The following is a 22,419-nucleotide window of genomic DNA, read 5'->3' on the forward strand; positions in this document are numbered from 1 at the left end:
CGAATTCAGACCTTCACCAACATTGAATCAATTCTTCCTGGTCACACAACCAACCTGTCCACCAGGTTTCATCCAAATCCATCCATAATCTTTGACACATATCGTGCTATATATCATTTTTGGCCCTTTCTCAATGGTGAAGAATCACTTAAAAATTATAGTAGTAGGATCCGGATCTGGATCTGGATCTTCACCAAAATCGAATCAGTTCGTCCTTGTCACACACACCAACCAAACCTGTGCACAAAATTTCATCTGAATCCGTCCACAACTTTTTGAGACATCCCGTTCACAGACAGACAGACAGACGTGAAAACGTAATATCCGTCCACCTTCAGTGGGAGGAGGTAACAACAAACAATTGTCAGATTAATGAAACTAATGGCATCCAACAAACATCACATACGTGCACGTTTATAATGAGAAAAAGCCGTGGCGCTGATGTGCCAACAAATACCCCCATTCCTTTGGCTTTCTGCTTGCTTCTTGTTCTGCAAAAATATTTACTTCACTGTTCCCGTGGAAATCCATTTGAAACATGTTTATGCGGTGGAAAATGAACTAAACCCAAAACACCGATGTTTTTGCGCTATCCAAGCCAGGTTTAGACGGGTGAGTGTTATCACAGAATCACAGATCATCGTTTCTGATCATAACATATCGATTTTTTTTTTTTGGAAACTAAAGCAAGTCATGCTAGCTGTCCACATTCGCTTCCGCACAGTCTGCAATCACTCAAAATGTCATTAATTGGGTGATGTGAGGCACTTTGCTTTCGTTTTGTTTGGATATGAGTAGTGTTGGGCAAGTCCAGTGTGCACATCAATTCTTTGAACAGCTGCGGGACATCATACCATTATTTCAATCTCAGGCAAGCAAGATCTGTTGTGGACGCCGTATCAAAAAACGACACACAAGTCGATGGAGTTCATCGTGTTGCTTTCAATGAACCTGAAAGCCTTTGGTTAGATGGTAGTCGAGTAAACATGCAGGGAAATGGGAGGAACTTAAAAAGAACGAGCCGTTTTATCTGGCCAAGTCAGTGTGAGGGCAATTGTTATATTAAGCACCAATAACATTTGAGCAGTTTGCCATGCATTCATCAACCTGTTACAAGCTGTTTTGCAGCGTACGTTTCAAGACGTCTAAAAGTCGGATTACTGCCGTGGCACCCGTGCACACGCTTCACTTTTAAGGACTGGATGTTAAAAAGAGGAAGGAATGGAAAAGCAGGGGCAGATGGAAGCCAAGGTATGATGAGTAAGACCACAGTGAAACTTTTCTTCATCTGCTTTTTCCCTGACAATGACAGTAAAATTTATGGCAGTTTTTGATCGAGATACAGATGTTTTCTTCTGTTTCTGCATGCAAGTTACACTCAAAGCTCCTCAAGAGCTCATGATTTGGTTGTAAGTAGGCGCTAGGTTCTCTAGCAAAGTTGTTAACATGTAAGCCAGTGAAAAATGCTTGCAAATTATAATGCACCATGCACAGATCACAGTGGAATGATAACTGCCTCGAGCTTCTGCCTTATGAATGGAGACGCGTCCTGGTGTCAGCACAAAGAAGTTTGAGAGCTGGTTAATGGAGACAAGGCATGGGTGGATTAGTTTTGGCCCCCTTTTTGAGAACCGAGGTGATATTTTTCACCTTTCAGATGGAAGTTTTTCTGTGAAGACCTTAAAGAGAATAAATGAAGGACTTTGCAAACCCAATGAAGAAAGATCGAACAATTATGTTACATTGTTTAGTTGAGGAGAAGATGTCAAAAAGAATTGGCATCCTTTGGGCATGAAGTTCACAGTGATGGGAAATCAGGATGAAAAGGAAAGAAATGTGAAGACAGGAATGAATGGGTTCGGGACCTTGGTCATCAAAGCGAAGGTGGAGTCTAAGCATTCTGTCTTGTCTTGGGTTGTATCCATTGCGATATTGTCCTTTGTGAGGAGAGGGATAAAAGACAGTAAACAAAAGAAACAGATGTGACCAAAATACCACCAGGCTCTTGGAAAGAAAGAGAGAAAGAGAGAGAAAGAGAGAGAAAGAGAAAGAAAGAGAAAGAGAAAGAGAAAGTTGAGTAGTTCAAAACAGGTGGGAATGATGTTGAGTCACAACGTGCACAGCAGACTGACACACAGTCTCATCAAACCTTAAGAAGTATCTTCACAATCTGTAATAAAAAATTTTCTTCTTCTTACTTCTACTGTGAAAGATAGTATCAGGTATGCACTACATAAAAAAAAAACTAACCTGTTTGGGTACTCTCATGCCAGTGCCAGTGGTTGCACCTGTCACTTTCTCTAATTTGGGGGGGAGGGAGGGGGGTAGTTTCCTCTTGTAATAAAAGCCAAGTCGCTTTATCCATTCCTGGATCTCCATGAAGACAGAGCCAAGTGGAATCGGTCTTGTTTCTTAAGCAAAATATATGGGACTGATTCCACCTGCATTTCATCCGATATTTTGAAGACTTGCTCTAATCAACTGGCTTACCCCATAAACTTATTGTTCATTGTTATTTTAGTCTGGCCGTCCTCCTCCTGCATGCAAAGAAGCAAATGTCACACCCTCAGGTTTCCTGGAATTTTTTTTTAGACTTTATCCTCAATTGTTACCCTAAGTATTTAATGTTATATCAAGTTAGGCAATGGAAGCTCCTGTTGCAGTACAAGATCTCATTTCTTCTCGAACTCACTTATCACTGAACATGAGCTTGGGTTTTGTTCTGGTCACCCCGCCTTGGATATGTTGTAGTTTCTCCCAATTTGGCAACTTTGGGCTCCTCAAGTAAGAGTGGTCTCCTTGGACGTTGTTTGTTGACACATGCGTTTGATACAGTGTTCCACCCGGCTATTTCTCCAAAGCTTTCATCCAGAAGGATTAAAGTTTCTTTTCAGTTGGTTGAGCGTTTGTCTACCTCAAAGAGATCAAGATGCATTCATAATGAAGATCACTTCGTCGTTCCTTCAGTCTCTGCTAATGCTCACCTAAAAGGAAATATAAATCGGTTTAACAGCACATAACTCGAACAAATCATCGATCTAACTTCGCTGATTATTACCACTTTCATTGCTGTTGATCTCCACTATTAGCAAAGGTGAAACGTAACAGATCGGATCTCACTTTGCGTCTTGTAAGCATTTTCAAAAATGCTGTTTCTACTTGAAACCTGTCTTTCAACCCAAGCAATTATAATGTTGGTACCAATTAATGTTTTACAAAAAGAGTCAAAAATTGTTATATATTTCATTGTTTCATCAGACTTTGGCTGAATTCTTTTTGATGCTTACAATTACCAGTGGCTACGCTAATAAGTCACTGTCATCAGCATTTATCAGATCAAATAGTTTCTTGATTATCAGCTTCATATTGTTGACGAGGAAGTCGGTCGCAGTTGAATTAAACACGCATCCCCTTTTCATGGTGTGCTGAATCCAAAACATTACGAAGCGAAAGAAAACTGTATCGAAAGGTCTTTGTGTTTCCATCGACTGGTGATAAGCTTTTTGTTTCGAAAAATTGTTTTACAGCTTTCTATCATAACCTCATCCATGGATTCGGAAATACACGCTCTTGTTCAGAAACTTTCAAGGCTTTCACCTCGCAAGTCACCTGCATCCTTTTCCTCCGATTTCTTCTCGGTTTACACAATCCGATTCCACTCTCACTCTGATCACTTCTCCACGGCAATTTAAGCAAGGAGCTGATCAGCACCTGATGCTGCATCCCACTTTTGGTTCTAAAGTGTTCTGCATCTCATAACAAAAGGCCACTCTCACAAATGACATCGTAAAAGGTGAAGTTGACTGCACATGTATGAAATAGCTGAATTTTTACACATCTCTTTTTGTTATTCCAGTATACCTTTTGAAGAAATCTAAATTCAGGAAGAAAAAAAAAACCAATTTACATATTGTATTTCTTTTTCTACAGGAACAAAGGCTCATGCAGGAGCTTTTACAACACTACATGGAGAACAAAACAAGACAAATTTTCACAAGAAAAATCATTAGAGTCAGTGCATGCCTTCAATATTTAAACCATGAGGCTCTCTCTGGCTATCCAAAATGACTGTTAAGGAGCCATCTGTATATTACATATACGACGGGAGAAGGGTTGGGGGTGGGGGAGTGGAGGGGTGAGATAAGGAACAGATTTGACAAGACGTGAGGTAGAGTCTCATTCTCCGTCAATGAAAACATAAATGTTAGCATTCTAGAAAGCTGACCTTAGCCCGATGAGTGGAGGGTTTGCTCTTCTTGTGGTCTGAGGCAACTCCCGGGTTCCCCGAGGGAGCTGGAGGAAGAGTGCTCATTGTGGGAGGTTGTGGTGGGACATAAGGGCTTGGTGCAGGGTGGGTGGCAGATGCACCATCAAGGGACACCGATACCTGGAGGAAAAAGTGGTCATAATGTGAGTCTACCCTTTCAAACAAACAAATCCAAGCGTTTATAAGGCCAAGATGAGTCGGGCCATTAATAAATAGAATGTCTTAAATACTGACCCATACAATGGATATCAATTTATATGTACCAAAAGTGACTTTTGACATGGGAATGAGGCAGTGTAATGGTTGGAGCACCCGCTCTGAATCTGGGAGGTCTGTGGGTCAAACCCCGGCCGAGTCATATCAAAGACTTTAACTAGAAGGGCACTCAGTAGAGCGCATACCTCCGCCAGAATCCGGATTCGGATCTTCACCAAAATCGATGCAATTTGTCCTCATCACACACCCAACCTCTCCACCAAATTTCGTCTGAATATGTCCACAACTTTTTGAGATATCGTGCTATACAGTATATTGTTGTTGGCCCGATCTCTCAATGGTGAAGCATCACTAAAAATAATTATTACATCCAGATCCGGATCCGGATCTTCACCAAAATCTCATCAATTAATCCTTGTCACACACCCAACCTCTACAAAATTTCATTGGAATCCGTCCACAACTTTTTGAGATATCCTGCACATAAACGGACAAACAGAAAGGGGTGAAAACATAACTTCCTTCATCTTCGGTGGCGGAGGGAAAGATGCAATTATGGGCACATTTAAAAACGAAACTTTGTATATGCAATTAACATTGGGGGATGCAAGAAATATGTTACAACTTTATGGATTTGATCCCTGGAGCATGCCCCAGGGGGTGGGAGCTTAGGGTCACAGGGGTCAAAACGGAAAAGAATTAACTCAAAATTTAATATTGGGTCATTCGTGGTGGAACTTTTTGCCATCTTTCAACTTTGCTTTCGGTGGGAAGCGTCGGGATTTGCGATGGCGTGCCAATGACTTCGCTCAAGTTCCAATTAAAAAGGGAATTTTGGGAAAAAAAGGCTCATTTAACAACATATCTTTTGTATAAAAAGAGGATTAATCCCTGTCAACCATTTATAAAAAAAAAAAAAAGGCACTTGAAATACTTTTGTAAAATGTGGAAATCAACGACAATATATATATATATATATATATATATATATATATATATATATATATATATATATATATATATATATATATATATATATATATATATATATATATTTAAACCAAGATTGTTATTTTTTACCTTGCACACAAACCCAGAGGTCTCCGATTAAAAAAGTATTTTCGTGTGTTTGTCGGTTTAAAAGGCAATAACATTGATCACTGTGAACCATCCATCCATACATTCGGACCATACTCCGTGCAGAGCGTTGGTGCTGCCAAAGCAGTCTCCCTGGCTAATGGACACAATCCTGAATGGGTCGCCACTCCAACACAGGATACCAGCAAGCTGGCACTCATTTTGCCGACCTCAGAAGGATGACAGGCGAAGTCAACCCCACCTGGTATTAATTCAACAGATAATCCAGATTTGAAGTCGACGTTCAGATCCCAAGCTCACCACCCTAACCATTAAGCCAACACCAGGCATACATACTGTGAACTGGTATCTCTAAAAGAAAAAAAAGTGCAATGCATCGAGCTCAAGCTTTGGAGAAAATTTTGTAATCAGAATTCAGCAGAGTGACCGTGTGCCAGCTGGTGATGTACTGAGGGTCACCTTTTTGGGGAAGTAACTAACCACTGCTCTATGACAGCTCAGTGACAATTTACCACACTGGAAACTGTCTAAGCAGACTACCAAAAGTTCTGGAAAACTTCATAGGTAAAGGCCAAAAGGCTTTATAAAATTCTACAGGGAAGCCATCCAGTCCTGGAGATTTGCCGCATGGTCGGGAAACAAGAGAATTGGTGAGCTCTTACAAGGACAGGAAAGAACCGAGATTATCCCTCCTAATGTTGGCAAGAGAGAAGTAAAGTAAAGAACCGTACTGCTACGCTATCAACATGACTTGCTTTAAACAAGTATAAAAACTAGAGGGGGAGCACTCGGTAGAGTGCAAAATCTCCGCCGCCAATACTGCTGGGTCACTCAAGTGAACCTGATATCCTATTCATTCAATTTGACGTCAACAGTGCTCACAGAGTTGTAGTTTTCAACTTTCCCTTTTACTTTTAACTTTTACATACTCAATTCATTCGTCATAACTAGATTCCTTGAGACAAATTAATTTTACGTGGGTATATCCACCTGAAGTTCCAAAATCAGCCGCAATTATAATTTTGGCATGTTTTTTTTTGTTGGAAATCACATATAACATGTAGAAATGAAAAAAAAAAAAATCGAAATTTTGTTGAAAAAAAAGTTGCAAAATTTTCTGTTTTTTTTTTCTTTTTTTTTCCTTGAACAATTTTTTTCGTTGGAAATCACTTAAAACATGTAGAAATGCAAACAAAAAAAAAATCAAATATTTTTTCAAAATGGCCGCCATAGCGGCCATATTGGACTTTGGACCAAGTCCAAAATCTAAAGGCATGGTCCTTGGACCATACCTAATCCCCCCCACCAAGTTTCGTCGAAATCCGTGGAGGAGTTTTTCCGTAATACTGTTGACAAACAAACAAACAAACAAACAAACAGACAGGGGTGAAAACAGTAACCTCCGTTCATCTTCGATGGCGGAGGTTAACAAGTTATAAACCTCTCCCTTGATTCCCTCTTACATTGTTGAAATCTTTCCAGTTTTGATTTTCAAGACCTCAATTTGCCTTCAATGAGCAATCCGTTTGTCGAAACACAAAACCACAAAAAACTCGTCAGTGCATCGAGCATATAAGTATGATCCATCCTTGAGCCCATTGTACCTTTTGCTTGGTAATCAACCAAGTCATTAAGAATGGACTTTTTACCCAGTGCGTGAAGTGAAAGCAGGGTTAAACAATTGATTCACTCTGGCTGTCTGTCTGTCTGTCTGTGATCAAGGAACTACGTAATTTCAATTTAATTATATATTTTGAACATATATATATATAGAACACGATTCTGAACACGAAGCTGCAGTTCAGCATAATTTGGCTCTGAATTTGGCAAATTGTACGGAATCTCGTCCCGAGAGAGCACACGCACACAGGAAGAAGGTACTTTTTTGTCTATCTGCCTGTCTGGCAGTCAAATAAAATTTTAAATCAATTAAAACAGGAAACTGTTTTTAGAGACGTCATAGGGACACAAAGAACAGGCAGGAAGAACTGATTTAACGTGTTAAATAAGGCAGTGTAAAAGACAGTGCATCAACAGTGGTAAACTTCCGAAAAAGTTTTTTTTTAACAGCTTTTAAAACCATTAATTTTATTTCAATTGAATTATATACTTGAACACTGTAGAACACAAATCACCTTGTTAGCACTTTTTAATAATAAAAAAAACAACCTCCAGCTAAGCAGTACAGTACTTGGACAAAATATTACGCCATATTGACCAATTAAATTTGCCGCTGGCGCTCTCAGCGTTGAGGAATATCGATATTCAGACAAAATCTCGGCTTGTGGAAAATATAGACCGTGCTCAGAAACGTAAGGCAAGAGTTGAAAACACCCTTCCCTTGGCTTTTTTCTCTCAAGACCGTGCAGAGTAAGGTGTTCTATGAACTCTCTGGTTTCCAGCAGTAACCGATTCTTATGTATCTGTTGCATATAATTGCAATCTAAAAAAAAAAAAATTCTAACACCAGTCTTTCTCTTTTCACATGCGAGGATGTAAAATAGTTGAACTGTTGGCAGAGAACAGCAATTGGTTCCTTCATGTAGTCCCACCATAGGTTGGAGACTGCTAAAATTTGGCTTACTATCTCTTAAATCATTCCATATTATATTAAATGCCTCACAAAAAGCAGTATTCTCGAGCCAGTTAACATTGAACTTCCAGTAGGGGTTGCCATGTTGTTGCAAAGTGAGCTTAAAGGAAATTGACACCACTAAATGATCAAGGAAAAGGGAAGGTACTGCATCAGATGTCATTATTTTAACCTACCTTGCTGGATTAGCATAAATTCTATCAAATCTACAAAATGTGTGCATCCGGCCAGCACACCTCGACGGAGGTACCGTCCCCCATGTTGAATTCTCCAAACACCAATTAATTTAGCAATTTTATTAAAGGCTTGGCCGACTTGGGATGCGGTTCCACACTATTCACATCCAAAACAGGACCGAGGGTGCACCATTAAAATCATCACTCGTTAAAAATAAAAACAAGAGTTGAAATCAATACTAGATAGAAAGGTATCTAGTTTAAAAATAAGGTATACCTTTCAGTATTTGTGCTAGGATCAAAAATGTTTAGAAAGAAAAAAACATTGACTGTAAATAAATTTGAGGCAAGCCAAACGATCAGGAATAACCCGTCGTCGTATGGAACCCGAGAGTGCACAAGTGAAGCTCACATCACTAAAGAACCATTGCCCTTTCATTAATCTTGTCCGTTGAGCCTGAGAATAAATGTCTCTGTACATCTCTTGCAATATCACAATGTCCAAATGTAAATGTCTTACCAAATCTATAACCTGAACTTTGCATTCGAGACTGGCACCACCACTGGATGTTCAAACAACCAACGTTTACTTCCATACTTTGAAGTATTAAATAATGATCAAAAATAGGAAGGACTTTACTGACAGAGCTCCTGTCGAGCTTTTTGAATCATTTTTCTTTTTCATCAGCGTAGGTGTATCTGGGTTAAGCACCATTTGTTTCAATTCACAAAAGAATGCAGAAAGGCTTGGAAAATAACATCTCAGCTCTATGTCGCTTTTGTGAAAAGAGTCTCGCAAAAAGTCACGTAGCTCATTAAATTATCTGAAGGGGTTATTTACAGCCCCGGGAGTCTGAGAGGAGCACTCAACTTGATCTTCACTCTCAGACTCTTCACATAGCGAATCAATAGAAACTTGAACTTTGCTTTGACTGTCATCACACAGTTGCTATGTATCAATAAAGAGCCTTCTTCAGAGATCTTTCTCAGAGCTGGATTGGGGTATCCTCCTGAATCTGAATGTGCATGCGAGAAACCTGAACCTCTTGTGGGATGGCTATACTACCTTGTTCCACAATATCGTTTTTTTTCTTGTAAGTTTATCTCATCCTCGCCCATCTGATCAACATCCTTGTTTACCTTTGTGACTACCTTTTCAGCTACCTCTTTAGAAAGAGGCTGCGAGCATTCCACTCTCTTCCATGGTTATGAAGGAAGGAGGGAATGCCTATATTTTTTTTTGGGGGGGGGGGGTGTAGGAGATGGTGGTACAGATAGATAGTTCCAAGTGAGTATTTTGTAAAATAAATGAATAAATAATGAAATAGAACTTGACGATGTTAGACACTACCATAAAGTAGACTGTAAGTTTATCTATGAAACACAGCAATCCTCTCTGTAAAGGTTTCAGCACCCCAAGGGTGTTCATTGGATGTTGAACAGGCAAAATTACCATCTGTCATGTGAATCCCACTTGACATTAGGGATTTAAAACAAACTCACTTACCCCTCCAGCCATGAGAAGCTTAAGGCGAAACTCCTCCGTTGGATTGCTAAAGGTGAGCTTCTCACAGCGGATATGGTTGACAGGTGGATGGCCCTCAAGGTTGAGAAAAAGATCATACTCAAAGCATACTTTCTTTGGCTCCTCCTGTGAAACAAAGAATGGGTCAATACCATTTCAAACTAGGGTGAGGCAGTTTAGGCTATAGATAAATTGGAGTCTCATTGCAATCACAAATCTGTGAGGAACAACAACAACAACAAATTGGTCAAAAGATTGTGCAGGTGCATATGGATAGTTTGAAACCTACAGCAGAGTCATAATCCACACTCAGACAAACCTGTTTAATTGCCACTAAAGATATTGACACTATTTGCGGCTCAATATTGAAGGCATGGCAGTGCACACAGAGGAAAGTAAATTAATTTAATAAATAAATACTGCAAACGCAAATAAATAATCAAATAAACAAACAAACAAATAAAAACACGTAAAACAGCAATCAGAGATTGTAGACCCTCGCTAGGACTTGTTTTGTGTGGTTTTGTGTGGTGTGTTGTGTACTGGTGTGTTACGTAATTAATAAGAGACATAATTAGAACTGCCACTTCATAAATGCTGGCACTGACGACTGGTTCAGCCATTTCAGAGAAGAACATTTTTAAAGGTTTTTTTTTTTCTTCAAAAAATACAAGAAAGGCTGTCAAATCACGTGACTGATGACGTCATCAAAAACCTTTTGTGCACCATTGCATTCCTCGATGACCCTTAAAAATTTTCATACTGATTGGATGTAGCATTCTGCAAATGCAATGATGACGTCATAAAAAAAACAAAACACCCCCATCCCCCATGAGAAGTACTTGAGATACAGAGATACAGAGGTTCAAAGTTTTTTTTCCCATTTTTCCAATATGGCTGCCACACCACATGAACTGTGACGTCATAATTATCATCAAAACATTCCACACGGAGCAGTCGCACCAATGGTGAAATTTTCGTCTCAATCCGACAAGCGGTTGCAGAGAAAAACACAAACATTCTGTGCGGACAAACAAATAAACGGACCCAAATGCAATTCCCTCTCCTTCGGCGAGGGTAATAATATAAAATAAAATAAATACTGCAAATGCATGGCTGTAGACAAACACACAGACAGATAGACAGATAGATCGACAGTTCAACTGATGCTCTGGATTCCACAACACAGCTAAATTGACGATGCTTGCACTCATGGATGAAGACCACACTGTGGTCGAAAAGACCTGAGCCTTGCCTAGTGGGCCGCTATACGAGATGGTGGTGCCTTGACTTGAATATACATCTTCCTAAATACAGCCAGTTTCTTGTGAGCCAGTGATGGCCTATTTATCATTGATCAAGAATTCTCATAATAGGGTTATTAGATACTTCCAAGAATAAAGCGAAAATATTGTTACAGCTTCCTGAAGGTCTATTAAAAAAAAAAAAAAGATCAACCAAGAGCAAATAACAACACTGAATCAAAGCTGTGGGACTCAAATTTGATATTTTTATCTTGTCCAGAAATTGCACTTTCGCAAGAACTGGCAACTGGAGATTGAGTGACCTTTACGACAAAGCCTAAAAATAAGAATAGAAAATGAACTCGTTCAGGAATCTCCGAATCTCTCAGCCATCACTGTGCAGTTGCTTGCGAATAACAACACACAAAAGGCAGACATAAAACTCACAAGCTGTAGAACCAGACAAGAATGCATGGCAACATGAACACTCATGGTGTGGTATCGAGTCGACGTCATGTCCATACATTTTGTTTTTGCTTTCGAGTTTCAATAGCTTGGTGACTGACGGAACGTTATTTATAACCGGGTTCCATTGGGCCATTGTAAAGGAATTTGTTCCCAATGGTGTGGAATATTTCGTGAGTATGCTCGGAATGTCCTTTGCAACGTAATAGATTGTTCTGGTCAACAAAAAAAGAAAGAAGAAAATAAAAAAAAGACATCAAAATTCACTGGTTGTAAAAGTATTCAGTCCCTTTGGTCAGTGCTTGGTGGAAGCAACTTTTGCAGCAACGACTGCGCCGAGTCTTTTTGGGTAGGGCTCCACGGGCTCTACACAGTGAGGCGGTGAAATGTGTGCCCATTATTCGCGTGAAAATTCCTTTAGTTCTGCTATGTTTGAACGTTTGATGTCAGTCTCCTTTTGTGACTTCTCCGGCCAGACCGCTGGGCCGATCCGGCTGAAATTTGTCAGCAACGTTCCTCTCCTGAATGCTAACGGGGATCGCAAAGCCCGCTCCAGTCACGTGACTTGAAGTATGCCAAAATGGCTGACTTAGTAAATTTCTTCAAAAATCTTCCTCTCCAGACCCACCAGTCAGAATGCTACCAAATTTGGTTACAACATTAGGCCAGGGGCCAGATAAGCTCAGGTTCAGTGGTCCTATTTTTTATTTATACTGCTGATTACGTACAGTTGAAACATATTACACTTATTGTAGTAACCTTTCAAACAAATAATTTGCTCCTGTAGTGGTTTAGGGTTAAATAGTGAAAGGGTTTGAATACTTATGCAACTGTGAATCATTTGATTTTCTCCGTTAATTTAACTTATTCACATTTTACCTACAGTTTTTAGCTTCATCACTTTGGAGCAGTGGGTGAAGAATCCATACATTACATTTGATTTGAAAGCATCATGAAATGAGTTCAGGTGGCATCAAAATGTGAAAACTTTGGAGGGAGGTGGGGGGGGGGGTGAATAATACTTAAGGCCACTGGAAATGATGATGTAATGATATATGCAACTGCACAACAATCCATATCTACAGTCATATGTGATGATTTATGTAATAACACAGAAATTCACATCTACACTCCTATCTGTGGATGCACTGATTCATATCACAACACAGCAATCCATATCTACCCCCATCTATGATGATGCAATGGTTTATGGCCAGCACCTGTGGGAAAACAAACGGTACAGACATGTTCGACATATGGACATCTTGAGTAGGATGCTACACATTGAGTTTTATAAAATTGGTACTGCCAATTTGTCACATCCAGAAATGATGTTATATTATTTGTGAATATATTATGTAATGTTTTTATTTATTCGTATGCAGCCTGTGATTGCTTGGCTGCATCATTTTCAGGGGGTGTGGCTGTGCCGCTGATGAAGTGCCCCCTGTTACCAGCATACTGGTACTCATTTTGCCGGCCTCGGAAGGATGGCAGACTGAGTCAACCTGCCTGGTGAAATTTTAACGGTTTGACGTGGCTTGAACTCAGGACCCTAATATCTTAAGCCAGCCACCCCAACTGTTAAGCCAACATCAGGCTTATTACCTCCGCCACCTAAGGTGAAGGAAGTTATGTTTTCACCCCTGTCTGTCTGTTTGTTTGTTTGCAGGATATCTCAAAAAGTTGTGGACGGATTCAGACAAAACTTGCTGGACAGGTTGGATGTGTGACAAGGATGAACTGATTCAATTTTGGTGAAGATCTGGATCCGGATCTGGATACGAGGTTTATTTAATTATTAAAGTGATTCTTCACCATTGAGAGATGGGGCCAAAAAGGTGAATATTTGTATAGCATGATATTTCAAAAATGTATTGGGCCCGATATGTTCTCATAGATCAGGCATTACATGGCGGAGGTGTGCGCTCTTCCGAGTGCCCTTCGGGTTATGTAATGTAATTTGTGAATACATGTCCATGCACACGTGAAATACAGTTTATTTATAAATCCGCGACGTCTGAAATGCGAAATGTCGTTGCCCTCCGGTGATTGCCTGGCATGGTGTCAAGGCAGGACCTCTGGGTAAACAACATTATGGGTAAAGATTCAATTGTGGCCATCATTTTTCCCTGTTGGCCATTACTGACTACATTTATCTTGACGTCCTCAAATCATTCAGCACGGGACAATGCAATATATAATTGACCATGGCTGAGGGGAGGGCAGGAATTATGGATTGGAGTTATTTTAATCGGCTTCAAATACAGTCTTGATGTTTCTATACTTTGTAAGATCAACATGCATGACCTCAATAACTATTTCCTTTCCTGCATGAATTGTAATCAAAACGAACCTTTCTTTCATGCCAGACGACATGTCTTTCAGTCTTCAAATGTACATATGATAAACTCAGAAGTCCTCTTAAGAGGAAAGAAATTACGCACAGAATCCCACCCTTTGAGCTGTGGATAGGCAAGGCAACAGAATGCTGCCTCCATCACTCCCCAAATTAAAGAAAAAATTATAGCTCGGATATATTCCAATGGCAATGTCTCATAGACTGACTCCAAAAATATTAAAATTACCCCCGTGTGGGAGTGAGGGTCATCTCTATAATGTTTTTTACTATCATAATCGATGAACCGTTGCCAGATATCTCCTAAAATGACAGACTGGATAGGTTTTGAAAATGGCGACTTTCACAACTTTCGTGACCTCGTGACCTTGACCCTGACCTCGAATCCGGGAAAAAATATGTCGTTGGGTATCACTCATTGACCTCTACCCACATACCAAATTTCATCAAGATCGGAAGTAAAAAGATTTCTTTGTACCGGGAGGTGTTTTTGACCATCTTCAAGGTTACGTGGCGGCCAAACGGGACGGAAATTCAAAAATCTGTCCGATTAAGATACAAGATAATATTTTTTACTATCATAATCAATAAACAGCTGCTGAATATCTTGTAGAATGGCAGACTGGATAGGTTTTGAAAATGGCGATTTTTATAACTTACGTGACCTCGTGATCATGACCCTGACCTTGAACCCGGACAAAAGTTATATCGTTTTTTAACACTCATCGACCTCTACCCACATACTGTTTCATCAAGATCAGAAAGAAAAATTGACGGACGGAAGGATGTACGGACGGACATTGGGTCCGGCTTTACTCGCTCATCTCGGTAGAGATGACCTAAAAATTACCCCCAGTTGGGGGTGATGGTCATCTCTGAAACTCTGGAGATGTGGATCTCTGATCGGCTTAGAATGGCTTCGATGTCGTCTTGTCTTTTGATTCAACGTACAGACGAAAGCCCGGGAGTAAAAGAATAGAAAACCTCAGAAATCAAACTACATTTCTGAGTTATCCGGAGATAGACTTTGAAAATGGACGATTTGGAACATTTATGATCAATGCGTCTTCAAAAGGATAGAAACCAGACCTCAGAAATCAAACCGCATTTCTGAGTCATAAATGGCGGATGATATTTTGACAATGGATGATTTCACAAGTTTATAGCATCGGTGAACTTGACCTTGACCTTCAATCAGGTCAAAGGTGTGCGTGGAGTTTGAAAGGCTTCATGGTTGGAGGGATTTGGACAGTTGAAGGTGGATCATAAGCAACACATCAGAAATCAAAGTACATCCCTCAATTCATCACCACACAATATGTACATGGGAGGTGAGCATGCTGATTTCATCATCTGTGTTACTGTCCGCTTTCATTTGAGCCCCCTCTCCCCCACCCCCCCAAACCCCCTACAATTCCGCCAAAAATGATTTGGTTTATATTAATATGGTATGTGAGACTCTTTTAGACACGTTGAGACATTTTAGACACTTTTAGGCATAAATTGGGGTCCCTCAGACCCTTTTAAACATTTTTGACATCAAGACACTTTGAGAGCCATTTTAGATTTTAGACACTTTTTGAAAGGTTGAGGGATAAATCATTTACTGACAGCTAATTGTTAATGGTTTCCAAGTTTTTATGGATACTACTGCTGATGGATGCTGCCATCACCCTTATTACCAGCACTTTTATCTCTTACAAAGTAAAGTTACACCAAACCAGTCTATGATCACTCCAACAAGTGTCAATTACACCGGAAGTTACCCTATCGGATGGGATACCCATAAATATCAGGTCCAGACGACTATCATTCACAGTGGTCGATTGGTTAATGAGTTGACTTAGACCGTGTTCTGTAACCTCTTCTTCTTCTTCTTCTTCTTCTTCTTCTTCTTTCGGCTGCTCCCGTTAGGGGTCTCCACAGCGGATCATCCGTATGATCCGCATAGTGATTTGGCACATGTTTTACGTCGGATGCCCTTCCTGACGCAACCCTGGTCGCCTCTTACGACACAGGGATATGGTACACCTATTTTAACCGGGGTATACACCGGCCCAGTACACTGGTACTCATTTCGCCGACCTCGGAAGGATGACAGGCTGAGTCAACCCCCTGGTGTATTAATTCAGTGGCCCAACGGGGCTTGAACTCAGGACCTCTTGGATCCCAAGTCGCTGCCCTAACCACTGCTCCATCACCAGGATATCCAGAACCAGACCGTGTTCTGTAACCATTCTTGAGTAATCAACTTTGGAGTGACCTTGACATTGACCTTCAATCGTGTCTAAAGCCATACCGTCGTGCATCACTCATCGACCCCTACCTACATACCAAGTTTCATCAAGATCGGGCGAATATTTTTTTTCACCGTATCACATCGACGATTTTTCCAACTTTGAAGACGCGTGACTCGATAACCAGGACGAATTTCAAAAAACTGGCCCGACCAAATTTAGATATTGTCCCATATTATCAGAATCCGAAGGAATTTCGAAGATCGGATCATAAACGGCGGAGGAGATAGATTTTGAAAATGGACGATTTCGCAACTTTGGAGTGACCTTGACGTTGACCTTGACCTTCAATCGAGTGAAAGGTCATACCGTCGTGCATCCCTCATCGGCATCTACCCACATACCAAATATCAAGAAAATCGGAAGAAAAAAATGGGGACGTAGGTACGTAAGTGCATGCGCACGGACGTATGTACGGACGTACGTACGGACGGACAGACAGACGGACGGACATTGAGACTGGTTTTATTAGGTCATCTCTAACGAGATGACCTAAAAATAACCCTGGTTAAACCAGAAAGTGTGCTGACCCTCAGCCAGGATGTTAAGCTGGGTGTCCCTTCTGCCAGCATTAGTTGGTGGATGTTAAAGATCCCAGGGTGTCCTTCGGGAAGAGCGAACCAGCTATCACTGGCACCCTGAACAAATTACAAATGTCTACCAAGTCGTGACACGTACGGTAGAATTATGATCAGCACGAATTCAAAATGATTCTACGTGACGATAAACTTCCAAGCAATCGAGAGACCGCGTGTTTATTTCTCAATGAAGAGCGGTGATATATGTTTGCAAGACTAATCAAACGACTCGACTCGCTTCATGGATTATAAGGTGCAGGGAATTCAAGTACGGGATTACACCGTGCATTTATCCCAGATGTGCCATGTGTGTTGAGTTGCAGGCACAATTCCCCCGACGGAAGTTTCTTTAAATGCAATGAGAGTGAAAATAAAGACCAGGAGTCGATCGATAAATTTGCTGAGTTTGACACTTGTTAACTAAATCGCTTTAATCCATCCGCAGAACAGAAACGTTGAATCAAGATTTTCCTGGACATCGGTTTAAGAGTGAGCTATCATTCACTGGATATCTTTTTGATTCGTTCAAGGCGAGTGCAAACCTTTTCACTGAACCAGCGTTATGATTGAGAGTGCAGGGACGCACTCACTTCCCACTTGGATGTAGCACATGCCGGTTTTGGGTACGGAATAAAATAAGCACATGACATAACGGTCTCAATCATGGACCACGAGGCACTTGGCACACAGCTAAAGGCAATGTCATACGACTGCAGAATGTCAGATACGAATATCGACAAGATTTCAAACAGCACGTCAGATTGTAGGAGCACGAAAACAACAGCATTATAAACAAATCTCTCTTGTACTTTCATATCCATTCAGGTAAGACGAGAAACGAACATGCACTCGGCATCTGAAACAGCACGCACGTGCACACACGTACAACTGGAAGGGCACTCGGTGGAGCGCACACCTCCGTCAGGCTGGTTAGTTTAAGTTTGTTTCCCACTGATAGGCTGCATCTGGGTTCAGACTTGACTTGCCGTGCTATATGTTGTTTTAGCCCTATCACTCAATGATGAAGAATCACTGAAAAAAAATTCTCAGATCAGGATCTGGATCTTCACCAAATTCCAATCATTTCGTCCTTGTCACACACCTAAAGCTCTCCACAAAACTTCTTCAAAATCTGTCGCCAACTTTTTGAGATATCCTGTTCACAAACGAACAAACAAACAAACAGACAGGCAGGAAGACGAGTGAAAACATAACCTCCATCAACCTTCGGTGCCGGAGGTAAAGAGAAAACACACACACACACTCACACACACACACACACACACACACACACCTGTACAAAATCGATGAAAAAAACTTTTGTTGATAATATAACAAGGGGTACTTGCCTTATTTCTGAAGTAAACCTCAATGGGCATTGTGAATCCAGCATAGCCAGACTCTTCCAACCGGAAAGGTGGTTCTTTGCACACTGCCAACGACACATAAACAGCAGGTAAATATGACAGTCATAAAATGTGACGATAAGCATTAGGCTTTACACCAGAGGGATCGCCTTGCTCACACGAGTTCGTGTTATTCCCTCTTGCTCTCCCACCCTTTCCCCTCGCCCCGATGTAATTTGCGCTTGTATGTTTGCAACGGCCTGACCAACGTGAACACAATTTTCAGTGATGATGAAGACTGTCGTCCGCGTCACATGGTTACTCCGATACTGGACCAATATTGTATTGAAAGACAACGTATCTCTCTCACTATGACTTCACTTAATCGACAACTCAGGAAGAGTTACGCCGATGCAGGTAGCAAGAGCTGATTGCCAGGAGTACGTGGACTTACGAGCCAATGAAAAGGATTACTGCAAAATACATGTATAATAGGCTCTAAAACGTTCTGAAAAGGAAAAGAACCATTCCGTGCGTTTCCCCTCGATGTAGTCCGCAACTACATAATGGATGAAATCAACGGGACGTTTGGTTGAGGAATGGTAACTGACATGGGAAGCAAGAAGCTGATGTTTCGGGCACCAACCCCTCATCTGAGCGAAAAGAGGATTGTTCGACCTGTCCGCCGATGCAGACTGACGTGAGCCTTCACGAGCTGGAGTAGTTCTTCATGCCACAAGTACAGTAAATAACATGCTTTGCAGGCGACCAAGGTTTTGCCTCTGCACAGCATGCAAACACCGTCATAAAAATGAAGTGAATAAAAGCAAAAAATAGTTACAAAATAACCGTCGACTCAAATGACATAGAATTTGAACCCAGGATTGCAGCATTGAGGGACAAGTGCTCCAAAAGGAACATGGGGAGGGGGGGGGAGCACAAAGTAGGATGGCAGTCTGTAGAGTGCATGCCTCCACCAGGATGAACAGTTTACGTTTTGTATCCCACTGATCGGCCGGATCTTGATCCGAACCTGAACTAAAATCGGCTCGTTCTTCTTACCTGCCCAATTCATCCAAGTTTTCTCATCACCCGTCTGCAACGTTTTGACACGTCGTGCGAAATATCATTTTTGGCCCGACCTCTCAATGGCGAACAATCACTTAACCCGAGTACATAACCTCCATCCACCTTCGGTGACGGAGGTACTTATAACACGGCAAATCTTGAAACACGTGGACTCGACTGGGTGACGAAGGAAAACACTTCAATGCACTATTTCAACATCCAAGTCTTCTGCAGCCGACGAGTCCATCTAAACACTGCAGTAACCTGTACTCGTAATCAACTGGCGCTTAAAGGGCAAAGCAGAAAAACATTCCTTTTATAGAGATAAACTCACAGACTATACCAAATTCTCCTTCGAATGCAAACGGTATTTCCAAATTTCTTAGCACAGAAAGTACAAAAGTCAACCGCTGCACAAATTCAAATGGTTCAGGTTTAGAGCTGAGGTTTCGACGCAAGTACTTCAAATGAAATGGAAGACGAGAAGCAAGATGTGTCCCGATGTGAAAATACCGGCGGCGTCGGAGGAAAGAGCATGGTTCACAAAAGTGGGAGAATCACTTGCAGTTTTTGAATTGCCTCACTTTTTCCACTTCAGTGTGATCTGTGCATGGAATGCGGTATGCCAGCAAGCTGTGAGCCTGAAATTTAAATTGGTGTGCTGTAATACGGTCAGCAGCCTGACCAATCCCATCCCACCAATTACTGCCCCAACCAGGCCTCAAAACCTGCCACTCCCCCCCCTGCCCCCCAAAAAACACCCCTCACCCCACTCCCTTATGATCACATGGCCCACAACATTCCAGCAATGTTGCTATTTGTTTTAAAACGTTGCAGGAATGTTGCGCGTTTGCTGAGTACCAGTGAACAATTCTCATTAACAGTACCAACGACTGATGTCTTTATACTACAACTTGCTACACAGGAATACAGTATGCTTGCAGATACAACACCAGGTGCATACACTCGAGCGTCATCAAAGTAATTTGAATAATCTAATTTGTAAGCAACAACAGCAGGTAAAAACTGGAACAGCACTGGCAGAGCGCATACCTCCGCCAGGCTGAGCAGCTTATGTTTTTCCCCACTGATAATATCCCACGACGCGCTGCTCCGGCGCATGCCCCATACCTGACCTGACCTGCATCTGGATCTGAACCAAAATCCTGTCCATCATATCTGGTGTGTTATGCTACTGGTAATGGTGACAAAGTGTGATAAATTAGCAAATCGTGACGAAAACTGCTGAACATTTCTCGGCTCCGTAAAGTCTCTCGTTGATACCTCTAGGGTTGAGACTAGAGGGTGTGGGATGTTTACCGAAGGTCGCTCAGTGAACTCTGCACATGCTTTTCTGATCCCCCAAGACGCACTTAAATAGCGGAACTGAAACAGAGGTGGTGCCTTGGAGAAGTGCCAAGGAGAGACGTTTACAGGGCTTCAATAGTGGAAGTCAGGTCAGGTCAGGTATGGGAGCATGTGCAAGAGCAGCGCGTCGCTGCGTCCACTTTCCACCGTTTCTGCCAGAACTCCAGGGGCCTCCGTCTGGCCATCCCCAAGGCAGATGCCTGGCCCATCTCCATCTCCTTCAGATGCTGATCAACCTGCTGCAACCACGAGGCACGTGGTCGGCCCATTGGCCTCCTCCACTCACGAGACTCCCCGACTGAGAGAATCTGGTGAGCAGGATCAGCGTCAGGAAAACGAGCCACGTGTCCAAACAGCCGCAGCTGAGGCTCATGGACTATGCAGGTAACAAATCTCATTTTAGTCTCTCTCAGCAACTGCTCGATGGACACAAAGTCCAACCAGCGATAGCCATGGTTTCTCCGAAGAGACCTGGTACCAAAGCAATTACGTCTACATCTCAGTTCCCTGGTCAGAGACCAAGTCTCACATCCGTAGAGCAAGACTAGAAGCACCAATGACCTGAGGACTCAGACTTTTGTCCACCTGCACAGGTACTGACAGCACCATACCCCATGATCCAGGAATCCATGACTCCCAAGGCCCGACCTAGACGTCTATTGACCTCTAGCTCACAGCCAGCAGAGACATGAATATCACTGCCAAGGTAAGTGAATCTCTCCGTGACCTCAACATCCTCGCCACAAACAGGTACAGGTCAGGGAAGAGGTGGGTGGAGAAATGAAGTTGAAATGTCCCTCATCATTCAGCCCGTCAATAATTATCAGGCCAATGAAAAGGGAAATTGTCTAGCGAAAAGGTGGGACGACGGGTCTCTGGCTAACTGTATGTTCCAATATGAATTAGTTAAAATTGTACTGTCCAGAAGAGCACCCATGTATGATCGAATTGATAAGGGCTGACCCACAGTGCTGGTAGATCTTACGGAATTGGTCAAAAAGAATACATGCGATTGAGTGCTGGACGACGATAACTTACCACAACAACTACAACTACTTATTTTCATGGCCCCAATTATTCCAACTTTCTTATGGGGTCAGCTGGCTGACAGGATGGCTGAGAGGTATGCACGATCACCTCTAAGCTGTCTATAGCCTGAGTTTGAATCCAGACCCAGCCATAAACTGTCAGTCTGACGTTTCACAGGCAAGGTGATTCATCAGTGTTGTGTGTCATCCCTCGGATGAACGTTCAATGGAAGTCCCATCTGCCAGCATTCGTTGGTGGATGTTTGAAGATCCCACGGCATCTTTCGGGAAGCATAGGCGAGCTATCGCTGGCACCGTGGGCAAATTCCAAATTCCTGGCCTAACCTGCGGAGGGCATTGCATCAGCAGCACAGCCGCACCCTCAACCACTGATGCTACCCCGCAGCCTTGGGCTGCATCCAAACAAAGAAGATGGGGTTAGCATCAAAATATTTTTGGCCCATGTCCAACAAACTGGGAGGCCAGGCCTGACATTTGAAGAGATAGGAATTTGGAATTTAGCAGGGGTGCTGGGCTGCTGGCAATATTAGGTTACTCTTCATGAAAGAGACTGTGGGTTCTTTAACATGTGCCAACAACCAGTGCTGGCAAATGGCACCTCTGGTTTAACATCCTTCCTATGAAGGATGCACACACACATCGATGCACCGCCCAGCATGTGAACCACCAGGATGACAGTTTAGAGCTGGGTCGAGATTCAAATCCAGGCTGGACAGTTCAAAGGTTAGTGCACATACCTCTCAGTTATCCTGCCAGCCCCCGGACAGATC

General features: G+C 42.0%; 1 protein-coding gene across 5 annotated transcripts in view; it reads right to left on the reverse strand.

Moving 5' to 3' along the window:
- LOC147015529 (protein AF-9-like) overlaps positions 1–22,419 on the reverse strand; it is a 180,375-nt gene that overhangs the window by 81,546 nt on the left and 76,410 nt on the right. For 4 of the 5 annotated variants that reach the window (XM_085850347.1, XM_085850344.1, XM_085850345.1 and 1 more), the window contains exons 3-6: positions 18,168–18,250; positions 9,858–10,001; positions 4,226–4,387; positions 1,866–1,937 (exon numbers count right to left, since the gene is read on the reverse strand). In XM_085850347.1, the coding sequence (XP_085706473.1) occupies positions 1,866–1,937; positions 4,226–4,387; positions 9,858–10,001; positions 18,168–18,250 (461 nt within the window). The remainder of the gene's footprint in view (positions 1–1,865; positions 1,938–4,225; positions 4,388–9,857; positions 10,002–18,167; positions 18,251–22,419) is intronic. The other variant, XM_085850346.1, reaches the window with a different exon arrangement.

This window comes from Eptatretus burgeri, chromosome 12 (assembly GCF_056783735.1).
Source record: "Eptatretus burgeri isolate ZD-2024b chromosome 12, Ebu_testis_v1, whole genome shotgun sequence".
Classification (NCBI taxonomy): Eukaryota; Metazoa; Chordata; class Myxini; order Myxiniformes; family Myxinidae; genus Eptatretus; species Eptatretus burgeri.